Source organism: Thermobia domestica, chromosome 11 (assembly GCF_964235325.1).
Source record: "Thermobia domestica chromosome 11, izTheDome1.hap1.1, whole genome shotgun sequence".
NCBI classification, from domain to species: Eukaryota; Metazoa; Arthropoda; class Insecta; order Zygentoma; family Lepismatidae; genus Thermobia; species Thermobia domestica.
The window spans coordinates 72,644,445-72,667,232 of NC_137464.1; the positions used below are offsets into that span (position 1 = coordinate 72,644,445).

General features: G+C 35.4%; 1 protein-coding gene across 1 annotated transcript in view; it reads left to right on the plus strand.

Moving 5' to 3' along the window:
- Nucleotides 1-22,788, plus strand: part of LOC145665174 (serine/threonine-protein kinase D3-like) — an 848,187-nt gene that overhangs the window by 789,218 nt on the left and 36,181 nt on the right. Inside the window, 6 exon segments of the mRNA XM_081732458.1 lie at nt 165-296; nt 8,032-8,138; nt 8,141-8,197; nt 15,961-16,237; nt 19,971-20,110; nt 21,774-21,835. Of these exon segments, the coding sequence (XP_081588584.1) occupies nt 165-296; nt 8,032-8,138; nt 8,141-8,197; nt 15,961-16,237; nt 19,971-20,110; nt 21,774-21,835 (775 nt within the window).

Below are 22,788 nucleotides of genomic sequence, written 5' to 3' on the forward strand. Positions count from 1 at the left end.
CGGCCCTGGGCTAGGTCCACTTTTAATAACATTTTGCTTCTGCTTTAATGGTGAATAGTTTGAAAATTTATGTAACATTTTTGTTTCTTATGTGAATGCATTGCTTATTCGTTTGGCAGTTGTGGCTTAAATCATTTAATTTTTGTTAATTTCTCTCATTGCAGCTCAAGTCCCGGCTGAAGATGTCCCCGTCCGTCCCCACACGCTAATCGTTCACTCGTACAAAGCACCAACATTTTGTGATTTTTGTGGTGAAATGCTCTTTGGATTAGTTCGACAAGGGTTGAAATGTGAAGGTAAGCCATAACTGTTTGTAAATAAATTGAGATTTTTTAAATTATGTATCTTGTGCAGTGTAATAACAAATGCTCTACTCAGAGAACATAAAACGAGCGAAAAAGGTTTTGAACATCAATATATACGTTAATTGATACATTTGCTACCTACAAGAGGTTTTTTATGTATAGTTTTGCTACTAAACTAAAACCATAGCGTACAGATGCGTGGATAAATGAAATATGTGTTGACGCGTAAATCATTAAGTGAAGAATTTCGACATAAAGTAGTATGTATTAAGAAAAAGCAAGCACGATGAAATTTGTATTTTTAGCACATTTTCGTTTGCGACACTAATTTATAGTATTGACACGTATGTAGCAAAGAGTTTTGATACAGACATTTGTTTAGTTTTGTCCCACTCCGAAATAAAATCCTCGATACGCCACTAGAAGTTAATAATAAAACTCTAGTGAACCAAAATCATTCAGCTCGTCCTAGATTCTGTAGCCTAGTACTACTTGGGGATTTGCCTATTAAATTTGGTGAGAAAATTCTGTCCCCATTTCAGTATAACAAATTCTTTTATTATTCCGCACACCTTGATGCGATTACTTGGTCTTATCGGAGAGTATGGTAAACCATGCATGGTTATCTCTTTATAATAGAGTGACCAGATTTGGAAAGCAAGAGAACAGGACACTAGGCAAACGCATAATTTGCAATTCAACTAGATATAATCGTTTTTATATCATTTTTTTATGCTACTAAGGAAGAAGTGTCTGCCTTTTCAAAATAATTACACTTATGTTTATTTCGCCTTATTCCAAGTTTAATTTTTACATTTTAACATTTAACATGAACCATAAATAAATAGAAGTGTTGATTGTATCTTGAATGTCATATTATTTGATGACTGAATTTGTTGTAGGAATAGCTTTCCTTAATAATAATAATAATAATAATAATAATAATAATAATAATAATAATAATAATAATAATAATAATAATAAATGCGGAGACATGTCAGAAACTATTGAACACATTACAGGCTCATGCCATATAATGGCTCCGACAAGCTAAAAAAGATATAACAATGTTGCAAAAGCTTTCACCAGTTTTTGGCACATAACGTGGAATTAATTGCCGATACCAAGCCATACTACAAATACCAGCCAAACCCAGTACTTGAAAAAGACAAATACAAATTCTACTGGGATCGAAAAATAACGGATGTCTCAGTTCCTGCAAACAGACCCGACATCATTGTTATCAATAAAATTGACCAAGAAGTAACCCTCATAGATGTAACAGTACCATTGACTCATAAGTACAACATTTAGTACAAAAATAAGCAAATATACTGTAAAGACCTGGCAGACGAAATCAAGAAGCTATGGAAATGTCAGAAAGTTACAGTAAGACCAATCATTATTTCAGCTACTGCAATTGTCCCTAAAGTACTGTGACGCAACTTGAGCAGATAAACGCATAATATCATCTAACAAACCTACAAAAATCAGTAATAGTAAAACGTTTTTCACAGTCCTTTGCACTCTTCAAAAACCAACCGCGTAACTCGATGTTGTATCACTGCGCGCACGACTATTTGCTGAGTGGTGAAGAGAAAATTGTTTCGTCTGTTTCCCGCAACATTTCTGCTGCAGCACGTGCATGTATTACTGCCACTACTATGTGCATTACTCGTCTCATTCTCACACCATCGCTGTGATATAGGGCAAAATACCCAATTCTATATAATCCCCCTCCTTTAAGAGGAACTGAATGTTGTTATTTTTCTCCGTGAGATTGTAATTACAGAATAAACTACAATGAGTTAATGTCAAATTATGAACTGAACGATAAAGAGATGGCGCTGGTATGTAACAGCAATCATATTTATGGGAGAATATGGGAGCGTGATGGAACCCATGAAAACAGATGGTACTTTTACCCCGTAAGTTCAATTTCTTGATGTGCTTTCTTATATTGTATAGCACGCAAACATACAATGAGTAACTTCAGTACTACAAAGTAAGTAAATAAATAATGTATATAAAGGGATTGGAAAAAATCTAAAACGTTTGCAAAAGTGTGAAAATCATACCTAGTATGGTGTGGGGCCTCCTTTTGCGTCCAAAACAGCTTGGATCCGACGTGGAATGGACGTATACAGCTCCTGAATCGTGGTGTGTGGAATTTTGTACCAATGTTCCTCCAAAACATGCCCCAGTTCCTTAAGGGATGCTGGTGGAGAGTAATGAGACCGAACACACCTTTCTAACTCAGACCACAATGGCTCAATGATGTTCAGATCTGGTGATTGTGATACCCAGGGGAGGTGTGATAGCTCCTGGTCATGTTCCTCAAACCATGATTTCACCGTTTTTGCAGCGTGACAGGATGCCAAATCATCTTGGTAGATGCCATCACCATCTGGGAACAATATTTGGGCCATGGGTAGAACCTAGTCGCCCAAAATGGCCTTATACGTCTTAGCATTCATCATTTCATGCAGGGCTATGATGGAACCTGCGGAAAACCACGATATCACTGCCCATACTGTAACAGACCCCCCCCCCCTCCCATGCTTTACAGTTGGGAGCTGACAGTCTGTAACATAGGCCTGCGACGGTGTTCTCCATACGTAAAAACGACCAGTTGTTGGAAACAAGGTGAAAGTCGATTCATCGGACCACAATACTTGTTTCCACTGCTCATGAGTCCACGCTTTGTGGTCCTTGCACCACTGGATACACCTCTTCGCGTTTACTGCTGTGACCAGAGGTTTGGCGATAGCGACCCTGCCGTGAATTTTCATTTTATGAAGTTCCCATCGCACTGTTTTCGATGAAACCGGATTCTGTAGGCCGGAATTGAGTTCAGACGTAATTTTCATTGCAGTGGTCTTCTTTTTAGCTGCTACAATCGGTTTTAATGCCCTCCGGTCCCTATCTGACAGGATTGTCTTTCGACCACTGTTGTGCTTTGCAGACGTCGTTTCCCCATGAATTGAGTATGCCCTCGTGACATTGGAGACAGTGCCTTTCGATACCCCCACAATGTTCGCCACTATTGCCACTGAAGCTCCAACCAGACGGGCACCAACGATCATGCCTCTTCGGAAGTCTATCAGGTCGCTCATTTTACCGCACCACTTTCACACCATGACACTCACAGGTGAACGGGTTACGTATTATTATTATTATTATTATTATTATTATTATTATTATTATTATTATTATTATTATTATTATTATTATTATTATTAGTCGAAGTTCATACAAGAAATATTTTAAAATGGCCCTTTGTGACTAATATCACTTTTACAATGCCATTTTACAGTTTAACAGGGAACAAATTTCTCCCACCAAACCAAATTGCATTCCTTCACATATTGCGAAGACATACAATGAGCATATTTAGCAGTAGCATAGCTAGATTTTTTTTTTCAGGAGGAGCCAACAAAGAGGCCAAGAAAATTTTGAGGGAGCCATATCCAATGAATGAAAAGTTTGATTCAGTCAAATTATATATATCGGGGATAGGCAAAAAATATGGAAACACCTGGTATAAAAGAGGTAGTCATTTCAATCACGATTTGTGTCTGAATGGAAAGTGTCCCTGTGGTCACCAGCACATCCTGTGAGATATACAACCTGACCAATCGAACAGATGGGCCAGTTAGAGTTCAGCGATCGGTCCGTGCAGGTTATCGTAAATTATGTCTAAGCTGACAGAGTTTCGAAAAGAGCAAATTGTGGGTACGCGTATTGTAGGAGCTTCCGTGACGAAAGTAGCGGAAATATTTGGTGTGCTAAGAATCATAGTCTCGAAGATCATGACTGCCTTCGAGTGTTCTGCAAAAACTGCATCAGCGAAGCACCAGCGTGGGGCAAGTATGTTGCGTGACAGAGACAAACGCACATTGAGTAGGATTGTGACCAAGTAAATCACACGGTGCCAAAAGTCACAGCTGAACTGAATACAATGCTTACAAACACTTTTAGCGTCAAAACAGGCAGAAGGGAACTTCACAAGCAGGGTATTTATGGCAGATTTGCAATTCCCAAACCACTTGTTAATGTTGACCATGCTGCTATACAGAGACAGTACAGCAACGCCCATAAAAAGCAGGAGGAAGAGGGAGGATTTGTCATCTTTCGATAGCAAAAGCCTAGTTCGTTTCCACGAAAACCCTGTATATCTGTTTCTGGTTCTGGAATTTCAAGACCATTTTCTTTGCACATCTAAAAACATTCTTGATAAAAATTTGTTTGAATGTTGTTCATTGAGAGTCACATTCTCCACACCTCATCTTTGACATCGTTTGAACTAGTGAATCTACAAGAATCAAACCTTCTGACATGTCTGCATCTGCTTGAGATGGATAAATAGATAGATAGATAGATATCTACTTGAGATAATTATTCTGTAAAGGAACGTTTTATTATTTTGTTTTTATTATGAAGGAAAAAAAACAAAAGTAATGCTTCATATTCGTATATTCAGTATGTCTATTTCTAAAGCGAAATGTACCGTAATTCAATCTGGCAGTTGCTGTGGTAACAGACTGTTGTCATTCTTTAGTTTACAGATTACACGTTTAACAGTTCCAACAGAACATGCAGGCTGTATACACACACACGTTTCCGTAGTGCTGAAAATAAATTAAAGTTTAATTACGGGAGTTGTTATTGCTCTTCCTAGCTTACAAACTCCATGGTTTCAATGTGTTAATGAAAGTTAAGTGAATGTGTCCGTTAAGTGTTAATAATAGCAATTTTGTCTTCACTACTCTCCGACTTTTTTTTTTTTTTTTTTTTTTTAGTGAAATGGAACTATAAATTAGAAATTATTCACAGGTCCCTGAAGCAACATATAGGACCTTGTTTGTAATCTGTTGGCAGACAGTTTTAATAAAAAGCGAAGTAAATGTTGGCATCTCCGTGGCGTGAGTTTTGATTTAAAAGTTGCAAAGTTGCACAAGCTGCTAGCTGTTTGTATCTCTGGCTCGATTGTTTTTATTACGGGCAGCTTAGCGGTTTGACAGTGTTGGTAAATCGCTCGCGCTCGTCTATGTTGGTCATATCGCATTCCTTCCTTCTCTGTATGTGTATATATACCTGTATATAGATAGTGGGAGGAGTTCAATAATGTGTTAACTTTATAAAATTTATATGAAATATGAAGCACGAAGTTATCACATTAAGAGTAAGAGATATTTTCGGGAACAAACTCTTTATTTAACATATGCAACCTCTCAAATGTTAGATAATATTAATAATATGAAATGATCATACATATTTACATTAATATATATGGCCAGAATTAGAGACACTGGGATTCGATGTGCAGACCACATTTTACCAAACTGGAAAAGCCAACTGGTTGGCCATAGTTCCTTATACAGGGTGCGGCAGCGTTCATAGCGTAATTTGACTTGCCTAGTACAATGACGTACTGCATGAATGCGCGCCAGCTCTGCCGGATTCGTGTACTAATGAGCTGCCATTTCGAGTGTGACAGTAATATGGAGCGGTGAAGTGCACAGCATTGTGCCTTTGCTGTTGAAAATTATTTCAAGAATAACGACTCTGTTATTGCTACCCAGCGTCTATTTCGGCAACATTTCAACTTTGAACGTCATGGGAAAGTTCCATATGGACGGGCCATTGTGAGGTGGGTACGTGCAATTCGAACAACAGGTTCTGTTTGCAATGGCAAACCGGGAAGAAGTGAAAGAACTGTGCGGACACCAGAAGCTGTGGAAAATGTCCGTGCTGCAATATTGCGTAGCCAAAAAGATCTCCTCGTCGTCATTCGCAAACTGTGCATATGTCCGATCGCTCATTCAGGAGAACATTGCACGAAGATCTCCATTTTCACCCATATAAGCTGCAGATTATTCAGGAAATTAGACCTCGCAATTGGGTTTCACGAGAAACATTCTGCTTAACCATACGTGATCTCCTTCGCCAAAATCCACAAATATTGCACACCATCCTGATGTCAGATGAAGCTCATTTCGAGTTATGTGGTTCAGTGAAAAAACAGAATATGCGTTATTGGAGTGAAGTAAACGCGCATGAACTGCATATCAAGCCCTTGCACAGTTCTCATGTCACAGTGTGGTGTGGAGTTGCTTCCTTTGGGATTATTGGCCCTTACTTCTTTGAGGATGACAGCTGTGTGGCTGTAACTGTCACCAGTGAACGCTACCTAAAGATGCTGCAAGACTTCGTTCTTCCCCAATTAGGTATGGTCGATGTGGATGTGGAACAATTATGGTTTCAACAAGACCGAGCGACCTCGCATACAGCCAGAATTTGCATGGATTTCTTGTGACAGACATTTCCAGGTAGAGTAATTCCCGTTTTGGTGACATTTCCTGGCCGCCTCGTTCACCTGATCTTTCATGTGCAGACTTTTTCCTTTGGGGCTACCTGAAGCAACAAGTTTTCCGAACACGTTGTACCACCATTCCTGAGTTGAAGGATCGCATCAGAACTGCCGTCGGCAATGTCCCAGGGAATACGTTACGCCGAGTTACGGAAAGCTTCCAACGCCGCCTAGATGAATGTGTTGTGCAGAGGGGGCATCATTTGACAGGAGTCATATTCAAAAAGTAATCCACGCAATGGACAATGACTTACACATTAGTAAATGGCATATCTTTAACTATTAATTGACATAAGAGGTAATAAATAAATTACAGTTACTGCCTGATAGTGTGTTTTTAATATCCTACTATGAACACTGCTGCACCTTGTAGACCATTACCCCAGAAAGTTTTTATTATTATTATTATTATTATTATTATTATTATTATTATTATTATTATTATTATTATTATTATTATTATTATTATTTGACTGAATGGATAGCACTTGCCACTTTGATGCAATTGGTCTGGGATTTGATTATCAGTGGGGTCAGGCACCATAGTTTCAATGCTGAACATGCATTATGAAGCAATTGAGGGAGCTTCAGGGACTGGCTTTCATCCAATAAATTTTGTATGAGGGGGAGGGGGGAAGAAAATCAAGTTGTGAGATTGCACTGGAACATATTTGCTAAAGGACATGCCCTACCGAAGAGTGATTTGTGATCTCAATTAACTTTAGCTCTGGAAGGGTGAAGATTCTCTGAAGTAGCTATGCATGGGAAGTATAGAAACATTAATTCTTTGGTAGCTCAAAGGCTTACGAGCGAGCATAAGGGACCACAAATTATTTACTACTACTACTTCTATTATTATTATTATTATTATTATTATTATTATTATTATTATTATTATTATTATTATTATTATTATTGAGTTTTGTTTGTGTCACGGAAAATATTTTCTGTTTTAAATATTGTAAATGGCTTTATCAATACAAGAAGAGGAGAATAAAGTTACATGCTCAGAATTCACGAAATTCCCAAATATTTACTCGTGTTATTATTCTTAATAATAATAATAATAATAATAATAATAATAATAATAATAATAATAATAATAATAATAATAATAATAATAATAATAGGTCTAATAATAATAATAATAATAATATAAAACGAAAAATGTATTATTTGTGTAATAATAGCGAGAATTCTGAATATTGTTATTTTTGTGAAGTTTTAAATACCAGAATGAATCTCAGGATTAGTGAGAGAAATTGTTGAATCCTTTTTGGATGATATACAGTATAGCTTATACACCTAAGTTCTTTCTTTTTAAACTCATGTGTTTGTATTTTGTTTCTACAGGTTGCAGCCTGAACTTCCATAAACGCTGTGTGATTAAAATTCCTAACAATTGTACCTATGCAAGTTATAGTAAACGAAGAAGATCATCCACGCTACATGTTCCTAGGAGTCATCAGATACAGGATCATCTTCGTCGGTAACTTCCACGTCAGATGAATCAGGATTGGTAAATATTTTACTTCTTTCTTCGTTATATACTGTCAGGTTCGAGAGAAAACAAAAGAACTGCTTTCCTTTCAGAAGCTGCTTTTTGCATCTTGCAACGAATGTGGTTTAGTTCAAGCTGGTAGCAAAATTGATTTTCTACTTTTAGTGTTTCTTTTAGTTATGTACCTACATTGCTTGTTTTGGCTTTTCAATTAACTTCTAATAAGGTTAATAAGCTAAATAAGGTAACAGCAAAATATAATGAAAGTTTGACTGAAAAGCAAAAGAGCTATATTATAGTTTCGACAATGTCTCATTGTCTCCATCACACATAATGAAGATATCATCGTTAAACAGTGGTTCCCAATCTTTTTAAATTGGCGATACACTTTATTGAACGCCGACGATATGACGACATGTTCAATTTTTATCATCACGACATGTGGCCCTCGTAGCCTAATCGCTAATGCTGTCGTCTTCGGTGCGAGCTGTCCCGGATTCGATTCCCGGTGGAGGCATTCGGTCGAAAAAGTGTAAAAAGCTTTTTCAGGCCAATCTTTCCTTGATTTTCCTTATTCATACCAGGCAAATGCCAGGGTGGTACCTAACTTATAGGTCCCAGTCCGCTTCCTTCCTTCCCTTTCCCAGGTCCGCGGAGGAACGTCATCCCGTGACGGGCTAAATGGCCGTAGATGACGAAAGTCCAGAAATCTAAATCCTAAATCAATTTATACACGTTTTAAATAATATAGTAAGGCCATAAATAAGTTTGCATAAAACAGTGACTCTGTAGTATTGAGCGTCGTTACTGTCGCTGGAGTCGTTAGCTGGTAACGTCTGACGCAAAATTTCTTTTAATTGTTAAATGCTTTTTAATTTTTTAAATTCTACAATTTTGCAACACAAGTTTTTTTTTGGGGGGGGGGGCGCACGGTGGCTCACTGGTCGAGCGCCTACCTCTGATGCGTGGGATCTCTGGTTCACTCCCCAGCCAAGTAAGTTTGTGGTGGACAATATCGTGTCTGTGGGATTTCTAGCGGTGCTCCCGTTTCCTCCTACTTTCTCATTCCACCAGTTATTCCATTGTCATTCACTTGTTTTAATCATCGTCTCCCTTAGCATAACGTAGGACTTTAAACTGAAAAAAATAATTTAATTTCATTTTTACAAGTTTGGGAACCTTGTCTAAGGTTACAGCTTATAAATTTTAGACTGTGAGAGGAGGCCACTTTTAACATCCAATCAGCTTCATCCTTTCATTTTTACAAATCCAAATTTTTAAGTAGATAGAAAATTTCACTTTGCACAATCTCAATTTTTTTATTGTTTACCTATTTTATTGTTTCAATCTTGACTTTTTATTAGGTACAGAGCTTCCTTTTCGATTTCACAACTTTTAAGTAGTTACTCACATCAACTGTATGCTACGTCTTGAGATATATATCATATAGTTAAAAATGTGTACCTACTTTGAAGTTAAGATCGAGAAATGAGTACATAACTGAAAGCTGATGTTGTCAAAAGTGAAAATTTGTATCTAATTAAAAGCAGATTTGTGAAAATGAGAAGAATAAGCTAATTGAATGTTAAAAGTGGCCTCCTTTCGTTTTCTAGTATTTGTGATCCATAACTTTAAATGATACTTTCATAACTTGTCTGATGAAGCCAATGATATGTTGCCGAAACTGTAACAAGATTATTAACATTTAAGTTTTTGCTTTGGTTAGATTTTCATTTTTGTATTTACCAATATTCTCGGACTGAATTGATTAGTTTGCGTTTGCGCAGTTTCTGTAATTGAAGATAATTAAGTTGTTTGTGTGTCAAGAAAACTGTATTTAAAATTGGTCAAGTTATTAATAGGAGGATATAAGAGGCAAATAATAATAATAATAATAATAATAATAATAATAATAATAATAATAATAATAATAATAATATAATATAATATAATATAATGTAAATACATACTGAAGCAAGAAGTACCGGATCAAAAATGCAGAAATGCGGGGACATATCAGAAACTATTGAACATACCACAGTCTCATAGTATAATGGCTCCCACACACTATCTATAAAGACAACAATGTTACAAAAAGCTTTCACCAGTTTTTTCACGGAACATGGAATTAATTGCCGATACCAACAGCCATACTACAAATACCAGCCAAATCCAGTACTTGAAAACGACAAATACAAACTACTGGGATCGATCGCGGTTGTTCAGTGGTGGAGCGTTCACCTCGGGTGTATGGGGTTCTTGCTTCGATCCCAGCTCGCGCCAAATGAGCTTTGTGGTGGACAAACACCATGCGCGTGGATTTTCTCGGTGTTCTGCCGTTTCCTCCCAGTTTCTTCGTTTCAAAATTCCCTTCATTTATCATTATCACCGTCTCCTTTAGCCTAGCGGACGTAATCGCGTGGGACGTAAAACTTTTATTTCATTTTTTCTGGGATCGAGAAATAAGAACGGATGTGACGGTACCTTCAAACAGACCCGACATCACTGTTATTAATAAAATTGACCAAGAAGTAACCGTCATAGATGTAGCAGTACAATTGACTCATAACGTAAGTACAACATTCAGTACAAAAATAAGCAAATATACTGCAAAGACCTGGCAGACGAAATCAAGAAGCTATGGAAATGTCAGAAAGTTAGTAAGACCAATCATTATCTCAGCTACTGCAATTGTCCCTAAAGTACTGTGACGCAACTTGAACAGATAAACTTAAAATATCTTCTAACAAACCTACACAAATCAGTAATACTAGACACCTCTCATATGGTCAAGAAGTTCTTTGGAGAAGAAGAACTCTTCAAATAATCTGCACTTGCTAGAAACGGCCGTCAGATTATTAAGCTGAAACCGGTTTAAACCGAGATACAGCAATAATAATAATTATTATAATTATAATAAATTAATAGTCAGAGTCAATATTAAGGGATTCGTTTCGTTATCCTTAATTTGATGTACACATATGCCCAGCCCTTGGAAACTAATTTGTGGATCTAAACCGAAAGTGCCCAAACTTGATATCAACCGGTTCGTTCCGTCACCCTGAATCACTTTATGTATATATATTGTCTATAAAAAAAATCACTAGATTTGCCTGAACCCCGAAGAGTAAATTATTCCGTATCTCGTAATTGTTCACTGTCGGTAGTTCTCTTCTACATACACAAGAAAAGAAGTGTATAATGTTCTGTAAGTTACTGGAAAGCCCTAATCACGTGGTCCATTGAGTACTTCCTAAATGTTGTTACAGTATATTTGTTCCATATTTGAAATTCGTGAAATTGATCTGTTTTTCTTTGAACCGAAAGATATAATCACTGCTACTCTTGAGGGAAGAAAGTCATATCAGTAAAAATTACCATGTTATCGCTCCAAGCTGAGAGAGTTAGTACATAGGGTAAGTTTGGGTGAATCAGGATAGTTCTGATGTTTGTTTCTTTTACTACTACCCCGCTAAACGAAAATATTCAATACTTCGTCATATTATTTAATGATATGTTGGTATGCATATACAACTGAAATAGTTTTCCTGGAGTGGCATGTTAAGAAATAAAAAATAATTTTCTGAAAGTTGACAAAATCTTTGATTTGCATATTTGGAAGGGTGAATCCGGACAGTAGGTTGGCGATTCCGGACACTGAGCTTTGAAGGAAGATATATACATGATAGGTATATTTTAGCTTATTATCTTGCTTCACTAACATTCTAACATGATAAGTACAGAATATAAACACAAATACATGATAAATACATACAAATTACTAACATAGCAATTCTGTAGCCCTACTAATTACTGTTGAAATTGTAAGCTAAATGCACAGTAGTGTAACTACCACTGTAGCGTTTTATCATTAAACATAGTAATCATATTTGTTACCATTAGAACTATATTGTACTATTATTTTTTGCTAGTAACAACTAGATTATTAGTAAAATGTATATATGTGCACTGAGACTAGTATTTATTTTTCTTGAGCTAATGACGTCTGCTAGTTTCGTGAAGCACTAGTCATGATTCAGACACATCGTCTACAAGTAAAATACAGTTCCTGATCACCTCTCACACATCTTTCATGAAACCAGGTCTTACACACAGTGCACGACATCCAGAAACTGTATTTGCTTGATGATTATGCATAATAATTCGTCTCACAAAATCTACAGTTGTTTTCATCCATACCTTCGATTGTGTTTGAGGAGACAGTATGAAACAAACTGCAATTCGAGATACTTAATCTTTTAGCAACGCCGGACCTTCAGGATGTGGGTTTGGGAGGAGCAAAGCAGGAAAAGATATGAACTGTTTAACTGGGGACTCTAAAGGTGATTGAGACGTGTTAGGGGATAATTCTGATGACATAGAAGAGGAATTGTTTCCAGCTGCTGGCGGATCATGTTCATTCGACAAAAGAAACTCATGTTCATGAATTTGTTGCTGATCAAATGGGAATATACCAGATGATGTAGCAATTAATCAGTGTAGAATTTCTGAGCACCTTATGATTAGCATTTTGTAATTTAGTTGTGTTGGTAGATCCTAAGATAATTTTATAGCTTTTCTCTGATGATTCCTCGGAGTCAATTTATGGCAAAAATGAATAGACGCTAGATATAAGCAATAGACCTCACGTATATTTCACACTCATAAACGTGAAAAGCGAGAGAGGAGAGCGGTTCTGAATCCTCTTAGTTCATTAATTACATTGTCCGGATTCACCTTAACGTAGTAAACGTGTCCAAATTCGCCCGTTTTGAGCACTGTAAACTTGTGCACGCGTTGAGCAGGCGCACACAAAGTAATAAAATTCTTCCAATATGCAACCAGTATAGTAGGATCTTCACTTCGATATATGTCTTACTTAACCATTTGCTGACAACCACTTCTGTGTAAAATCTTAACATATTCCACTAAAAAGTTACATCAGGTCAAAAACGTGCATGAACGTTCCTGTTTTTTCTTCCTTTCCCTACCGTCGAAACTGCGTATAACACTCTTTGCACTCCCTACTAAGCACTGAACTGTAGGGAGGTATGATGCTTCATATAGGCGTCACAACAAGTCTCCACATTACACATGCGAAGAACAGTATTATCGTAAGGTTAGGATGTCCGGATTCAGCGACTGACCGGAATCACCCAAACTTACTTTTATCGCTACAAGCTGTAGAAAAGAATTACACACAAAAATCAGTCTACAAGAATTAATACAGAGCTTCTTCGTTGTTATATGGTTGGCATACGCGACTTCGGTAATTTGACCTGAGTTTCGTTGATGTGACTTCCGCCACTGGCTATAATATAGAATCTATCATCATTAGCGAAACAACAGTATATAAACCTTTATTGTTTCTTCGAAAGGAACTGACAAATTTATCCTTTTGTCTTTTTTCTCTATTCATTCATTCCTTCGTAAAATCTATGTTGTTATCTCTCTCTGTCTTTCTCTCTTGTTTTTAATATTCTGAATTCAGAAAGATGTCACAAAATCCCCTTTTTCTTTGTTTCAGAGAAAAAGCAAAAACTAACGAGGCAAAAACGAAAAATAAAGGGAAAAAAGGGATGAGCATCATTTGCAAATATCATTTCCTTTTTGCTCCCATTAGAGATGCAATGTGCTTTATAAGGGGAAAAATGTACTACTTTTGTGATTCTAAAGAATACAGTACATTAATGAAATGAAGAGAATGTGATGATTTTTTTTTTTTTTTTTTGGTCTGCTGTGTCAAGTTTCTAACAATTCTCCGCTTTTAATCCGATGCTGTAGAATTTTATTATCCAATTAATTATTCCTATGGAATGGATCAAATAAGCGAAAAGGACAATTAGTTTCTTGGGAGTTTGTTACATTTGTGTATGTGCGGTGAACATGAAAATGTTTTGAAGATGAATCATTATCACCATTATAAGTAGACCTAGATTAAAGGTGAGGCTGCTAAAGGATCCCGAGTAGGCTGCTTTGGTACTGAGATTTACTTCAGTATAAACAAGCTATAAACGGTACGTGTATGTGTTGTTGATATCGCTTAAGTCATTTTTAAAATCTGAGTACTGTCCTGATTATTACTAGATGTATGCGAATGTGTGAATATTCCAATCTCTTTCTCTAGCAGAACTAGATATGAGCTACTAGACTCGTAAAGCAGGAATAGGGTGGCCAGGACTTTATGCTGGAGTTTGACCCTTGTCTTTAAAAGAAAAGTTCATCTGGACCTGCAGTTATTTGCAGCTTCTTTGCCCAGTGGTTCTCAGCTAACTTTTACGTCTTTACATAGGAGGCTTTTAATACTGTTAATCGATTACTGTTTTCTTCACATCTCTGGTTTTCCTTCTGCTATACCTTGTGTCACGTTCTTTAATACGTACAATTTCTTTCCAAGCCGTGTCTTACACCATCGGAACACTAAAATTATTTTTATTGATCTGGTCATTAAGGTTTGCTAAAACTCCTCCGTACGAGGCGTGATCAAAAATTACGGTGAATAATTTTATTAGAAACAAAGTAATAAGCTTACATGGAATTTATTAGAAACAAGGTAATAAGCTTACATGGAATTTACTAGAAACAAAGTAATAAGCTTACATGGAATTTATTAGAAACAAAGTAATAAGCTTACATGGAATTTATTAGAAACAAAGTAATAAACTTACATGGAATTTGATTTAATCTTCTTGAAAGTACTGTTCTTGGCTAGCAATGCACTTATCCCAACGTTGAATCCATGACTGGAAGCATTTCTGGAAGGCTTCTTTCGAAAGGGCGTTCAGCTGCTCTGTCGTGGCTCTCTCGATGTCAGGAATGGTGTCAAAACGTTTTCCTTTAAGCATGGTTTCAATTTTTGGGAAGAGCCAGAAGTTGCATGGTGCTATGACAGGCGAGCACAGCGAATGTGGACAAACAGGAATATTTTTTCGGCCAAAAACTCGCGAATCAAAAGCAAAATATGGCACGGCGCGTTTTCGTGGTAAAAAAAATAAAGCCATTTGCCCATTTAATCGGCGGTTAAAATACTTTTCATGAACCCATACGAGATGTTTAGTTTTTTTTGGAAAGTTCTCGAATTTCGAATAGTCATTCGCCTGTTTGAATAAATCATTTGTACCACTTTTTTGCACGTGTTCAACCGACTCCTCGCCGCTTTTGAATCACTCATAAGATATCAACAGTCTTCAATGCACCGCATCATCGCCATACACTGATTTTGTCATTTGGTGAGGTTTTTTTTCTTCTTTTCTTTTCTTTTTAGCTCAGAACAAAACTTAATGTTGGCGCACGACAGACACTCTTAACATGTCCTCACTCTTCTGCCTCTGGAAGGCAACTAACATGTCACAACTCGTTCAAACTCGACATTGACTGTACCAAAGGTTTAGGCTATTTGTCCTACTAGTTGAAATGGATACAGCACCGATAGATGGCACTGTACAACTACATTCGCCGTACTTTTTGATGACACCTTGTATGCATTTCTACTAGAAAATTAAACTTTAATTATACAAGATGATGGATTAGCCCTACCACACTAGGCTGTCCTTTCTTGGTCTTATAGAAAATACTCACCGCACAAAAAAATGTCAATTAAATATTAAAATGGCTTTTGAGCATAGATATCTTCATGTATCTACAGATATATGGTCAAATTAAGTAGTAAATTAAAAACACTCAAATACAGTAAAATTTAACTATTTTTTTCTTTTTATGTTTAAGAGATTTTTCCCCCGTTAATGTAATGTTGTAAGCTCTGATTTTCCTTTATATTTCAGCTCGTTCCAATCTTGGGCTCCCGTCAGAGTCGCTCCCCGTCGCTAGGTGGTCGACCGCCATGGGTAGAGAAGGAGATGGCTGGACGAATTAAAATTCCTCACACGTTCGTGGTGCACAGCTATACTCGACCAACGGTGTGCCACTATTGCAAAAAGCTTCTGAAGGGACTCTTCAAACAAGGGTTACAATGCAAAGACTGTCACTACAATGCCCACAAAAAATGTGTCGAGAAAATTCCGAAAGATTGCACAGGAGAAGCTCCAAGGGATCAGTCAGGTTAGATTTTCATTTTTTTCTCTTTTGAGTTTTTAACATTTTGTTATAAGATTGATAACAGGAAGTTCTCCAAGTATTGTTTTAAATGACAAGTTAATTTACCAAAATGTTGTAACGTGGTCTCATTGTTATGATCCATTCATGTTCTAAAACAATCAACTGCATGCAGATCATGGCAAAAGTTGTTCGGTATACATCAAATAAGAGCATTTTGGTGTACCTATAATAACATACAATATATATGATATTTCAGAATCTTACTGTACTTGCACTACAAATATTATAAGAAATTTGAGTACTGTACAACCTCGTTTATCCGGACTAACTTTGACCAAAGGCAATCTGTAAAATCCGTATAATCCTGGTAATATAGATAATCAGCAAAACATCCTTAAATAAGCAGACTTACCGTTTATTACGATAACTTTTCACGTCATCTCCTAACAAAGAATTGGTTTACTGTCTTCTGTTTCAAACACGTGTAGTAAAAGCTTTCTTAAACTTGACAAAACGCATTTTATGTACAGTATTACCTTATTTTATTGCACAATCCACGCAGGAACTGTGTATCTAATCAAAATAAAAAACAAATGTTTGGCATACTTGTAGTTACGTTCTTGCTATCATAGTTAAAAATTATTATGTATGTGAACATTATTTTTTTTTAAGAAAAAAAGTTACAAATCTGATCCGGATCAACGAGAGCCGGATAAACGAGGTTGTGTCGTATTTGGAGAACATTCAAAATTATTTGTGGAGAAATTTTCTATAGTAACTGTAGATAATTTTGTGAGGTTAATATATTATTTTTTATTTGCTTTGCTATCTTTTGTGTATTAAGGTTATTTTTAACGTCCAAATAGTTTGTGTCTAACAAAGTAGATGGCACTACCGTCACCAATGTTAACATATACAACTAATAAAATTAAAACAATCAAAAGTGAAATGAATAATTCAAAAACTAAGCAAAAACGGATACAGTCTGGTATGTGCTAATTATATGAAAAGAATTTAGAAATATTCAAAGAATGTTACAAAATTATTTGAGCAATACAAAGGGTGTCTTCCCACTTGCGACAGTCCTATTAGCGACAGGAACTGTTAACTGTCCTATGTGCGACCGATTCGATCTGTTAACTGCCCTATGAGTCACCGATTCGTTCATACTAAGATAATGGAAGAAGATAAGGTTCTCTCTTCTTTAACTTGTTTCATGCTAATGTGATTGAGAACCTAACAAAATGTACTATGAAAAATTTCGCTCTACCTGAATTTAATACGTGAAAATGCTCTCATTACATTAACAGTCTTTTATACGTTTTTCCTAATATTATATTTTGAATTAATTTCTATGAATACATCAAGGGGAAAACTAAGATTGAATATGTTTATGGCACAAGAAAGATATCAGAAAGAGGTAGGGGCGCCCGAAGAAAATTTTCTAGGGAGGAGTATTTTCATGGTTGTTGTATCACGTCTGGCATATCTGGTATTTAATATACGTGGTTTGCTATATTACGTATACATTTTTGTGAGCCAGGGGGCGACCCCTGCCTTCCCACCGGGTGCCCATGGAAAAAGTTGTTCACCATTTGAGGATATCAAAGAAATCTAAAAAACACGGTGTATTCGAAGAAATTATTACACAAGTTACAAATCTCTCGCAGGACTTAACAGATCGTCTAGTTATAAGGGATTATTTCAGATTAGTACACAACAAGCTTTTATGTATAAGTCAAAACAAGGGAGGAAAGCAAATTAAGCAATTAGTTTACGTTTTAGTAACTTACAATAGGGGGGAAGGTAGTTTAAAGAGTTTGTTTATCTTTTGGATTGTTTAGAGTGAACTGCATTGTAATTGGTGGGATTGGCTGAGAATAGCCAATCAGATGTAAGGGATCTCAAAAGCTATCTTTTATCATCGACTTTTTTTTTTCATTTTATTACTAGAGTCTTAGGAAGTCTAAAAAGTAGATAGTTAGCGAAACTCTTACATGTTTAACTTTTTCAAAATAAAATATATTACTGTGCTTAGTAAGTAATTAGATTTGAATCAAATTAAGTACATAAAGCAGAGCTTTTGAAGAAAGTCGATATTACAACTGGATTTTGAATAATTACATACGAATGTACTTTTCATGGAAATATCTCTGTTGTCTCGTTAAGTTATTTGACATGTTTTATGTCAAATCTAACTCAAAATTAAAATGTTTTATTTGCACTCACAGTGTAGAGGAAAAATATATTTGACGAACAGTATCACTGGCACGTACATATTTCATACCAAGGTTGTTCGGGCGCTAATAACGCCAGAGGCAAACATATTTCACGAGATGGAATCATATCATCTTCCATCATCTCAATGTAAATGAATCGGTCGCTCATAGGACAGATAACAGTTCCTGTCGCTAATAGGACTGTCGCTTCTGGGACTAATTCATACAAATAATGATTAATCGTTGCAGAATGGTGAGCTTATTAATCAGTATGGCAAGGTAACATATTAATCAGTATGGAATATTTTGTCATAAAACAATAGAAATTTCTCTTGCTTAAAATGAATTCGAAAAAATTACAGAATTTCGTAACTGATTAAAAGAATAATAACTTAATGATAAGATAACAAAGGAATATATTTAGTTTGATCATCTTTCGCAGGTACAATGACATATCACAAATTTTCCTCTTTCAAGCCTCTGTTAAGGTTCTGGATTCCTGTTTACAAAATGCCAAACGAGTTTTATTTTGAGAGAATATAAATTGACATGTACAAGGGATCTTTAGATACTATAATCATCGTTATTTGTTCTTGTTTACGTTGTTTGTATCCCTATTATAATTCTCAATGTGTCCTTTCCTTAGCTCCCTAAATTCTGGAATACATAAATACATAAATATAGTTCATAATAATGTTATTAGAGTGGGGAGACCATACTTACCTTGTAATATATTATATACCATTCCAAATACGAGTAAATAACATGTAGGCAAAATGATCCCTCTTTTCTTTTTCTTTCTTTTACTCTCATTTTCTTAGTAAAAAAAGGAAGGGGTGAGATTCAATCTTTTCCATATCCTACGTTCTTCTTTCACATTCTTTTTTTCTCTCTCTTTTTCCCATCACATTCTCTCTTCTGTTTTGTCTTCTTTAGAAAGAGAGAGGGAAAGAAAGAAGAAATCTCTGTCTTTAAGATTTAAAAAAGAGTAAGCTCTCTTTCTCTCTCTAATTATTTCTTTTCTCCTTTTTATCTTTATTTGTTAAATCCTCTTTCATTTCCTTTTTGCCCCCCCTATCTCTCCTTTCTACTTCATTTTCTTTCTCTGTTTCATCATCTTTTTCTTTTTTATACGTATGTATATATAAATTTAGTATAGTTTTTTTTTTTAACCTATACTAAATAGAACGTATTAACTCAGATGCGGAAATTCGTAGTGAGAATGAATCTCAGCTTATACTGGTATTTCATTTTGTAGATATTGGATTCAGACGAATAGAGAAGTGCTCTATTCTAACTGATTAAGTGATTAAGAATTTTCAAGTTCACGATCTTTTAAAGATTTGAACGTTGCAAATAATCTCAAAATAGGCTGTTTGTTTTTGCTTTTAATTCTGTTGTTGTTGTTTTAATTTGGGCTTTATTAGTGTGATCGGTGAAATGACTTGTTAAAAATTAAGAAAATATCTAAATTTTATTTTCGAAGCTTAAGAAGAATACTTTATGTTAAATTTCAGATGGTACAGGAAGTGAGCCAGATAGGGAAACACCTGATGCAGTTGATTACGACAGTGACCCAGAGGCTGAATCTCCACCAGGGGCCAGAAGGGGCAACAGCCCTCCAGCTAGCACTCCATTTTCCAACGGCGGATACGTGGTAGGCTGTTCTTTTATTTTTGTATATGTTAATATCTTTGAAATGATAGCAAGAAAATTATTTTGCATTTCATTTTTTTTTTTTTACCTAAAAGAAAATTTAATTGATTGCATTGAAAATTTAATAAGAAGTGTCGATAATTTGTGTTGATTGCGTCTATAAGAATTTGTATCTGGACAGTTTCGTGAAAATTTATACTACACCTATTGCCTTTAAGGACAATACTGAGTCACTCACGAGCATATACACATTGCATTTTTGTGATGCGAAGATAGCAGAAATGCAAGATATCATCTTAAGAAGTTTACTGATGTGCTCATGGATGACAATACTGTTGATGAAGACAATAGCATAAATTTGTCTGAACAGTCCAGATACATACTCGTCTAGACACAATCAAAACAAGTTCTTGATACTTACCATTTTCAAATTTTTGTGTATTTCATTTTTTGATTTATATTAAGAAAGAATGGCATTAAGAAATCGGTCATTGCGGATTGAAAAAACAACACGTTCTTATAATTTGTTTGTATTAATTTCATTATATTATTATTATTATTATTATTATTATTATTATTATTATTATTATTATTATTTAAACAGGCGGTAAATATATAAGTAGGCGAGTATCAAAAGGTTAAACTGCATTGAAAATATAAACTAATTTTAAACTGTAAATTATTATTTTCCTTTTGTATGATGGAAAGTTGAAATATTGAAACACGTTTACTTTTGACCATAAAATTGCACACGCTATGTAATTCATATAAATGCTTTAATAAAAAGTAACTGTGCTAAACGTTTTCTTGAAAAATGTCGAAATTTTTACTATGGATATGCATTAACAATACTTCTCTTACAGCGTAGATAGTACTAGATTGTCAGAAAATGAGATGGCGATCAGCGCTTATTGTTGTAATATTTGAAATATTACGTTTATGTTTAAATGAGACACGAGAAAGATTCATGATAACATTTTAAGTAGATGTAGAACTGACATTTAATATTCAGGGTAATTCAGGGTATTCAGGACAAACACCGTGTGCGTGGGTTTTCTCGGGGTTCTCCCGTTTCCTCCCACTTTCTTCATTCCACCATTTCATTCATTACTCATCATCACCGTCTCCTTTAGCCTAACCGGCATAACCGTGGGACGTAAAACTCAAAAATTTCATTTCATTTCATTTCAACACACATGCATAGATTATTTTTTTTTAACGCTACAAACAATGCAAACAGAATAAACAGCAAACATTCAATCCGTTCTAGAGTGAATCAGAAGTATTAGAAGGAATAAACATTTATGGATAACCATATCCATGTACTGCTACGAATTTTTCGTTTGCTCATGTTACTTCCTTTTTCTGATAATTCGAAAATGTTACGGAAAAATAAATCGACCTGATATTTAATACTATAATCTATGTATGTACTAAGAATTATGTTAAATAAAATATTTCTTCCGTTCCGTGTCTTTGTTTTTACGTACAGTGTCAGATGTGTGGTGAACTTTTTCTACATTTTACATTCAATCGTACTATAATAAAAACAATCTTTTATGACCATTAATAATACTTACTTTACTAAATAAGTGATATAAACTAGTTCTTCTAGTGCTCTAAAAGTAATGTTAAAAATAAAACTATTTTCTTTTTCATTGTAGGATATGGTTCCCGGACATGACGAAGGTCCAGAAGAAGAACCAGTAAAAAACCACCCAGCAAGGTGTGTGTTATATTTGATCTTTTGATAGTTTAAGCCTAATTGCATATGCTGCTATAAATGTAACTTAATCAATCTTCTATATAATAACGTATTTATTATTTTTCACAGCAACTATATATTTATGTTAATTCTTCTGTATACCACGAGCTCGAAGCTACTCAAATTCTAGAACGTAAACAATTTACGAATAGTTACATATTTCATAGACCTTGTCTACAATTCAACTAAACATCACATTTTGGATAAAAGTGCTTGGTCCGACACTGACCTAATTACTTTAGCATATCTGCTAACATTTTATATATATGCCGAAAAAGTCACAATTCCTTTTAGTTTTAAACTCATATTGCTGTCTCTTGCACCCTGGTCCATTTCCGGCATGCTTCCAGTACTCCTCCATGACATTTTCCTTCCCTCAATTTTCTTATCTTCTGCACTCTTTCCTAACTTCACTGTAGTTCAAATTTCTTCTCCGTAATAGCTACAGCATTTCTAGACTTTAGTCTTTCCTTACATTTCATCTTCCTGGAGATTTTATTGTGGATTTTGTTGTTTTAGTATTGCTACGATGGAAACTTTTGCTTCTTCCCCGAACTAACCAATGGAGAAGTAGACTTCCGCCGTAACTTTCGCTATATCTTGAAATAGTAATAAGGAAACTAACGTCGAGAACGTTATCCTGTCCAAATTATTAGAATATTTGTTTTAGGCTTAGCCAGGGACGTAACTTGTGGGGGGCAGGGAGAAACTGACCCCCCTCCCAAGAGAATCTCCACGCCGTTCGAGGGGGCCCATTTTAAGACAATATTTTCTTACTTCATATACGATACGAACATGAAATTATAAATGAAGAATCAAACAAATTCACTACATTACATGAACAAAACAGTACACAAAAGGTAAATAAGAAAAAGAGTCGTGGGCCCATTTCAGTAAAAAATGTCTACTATTTG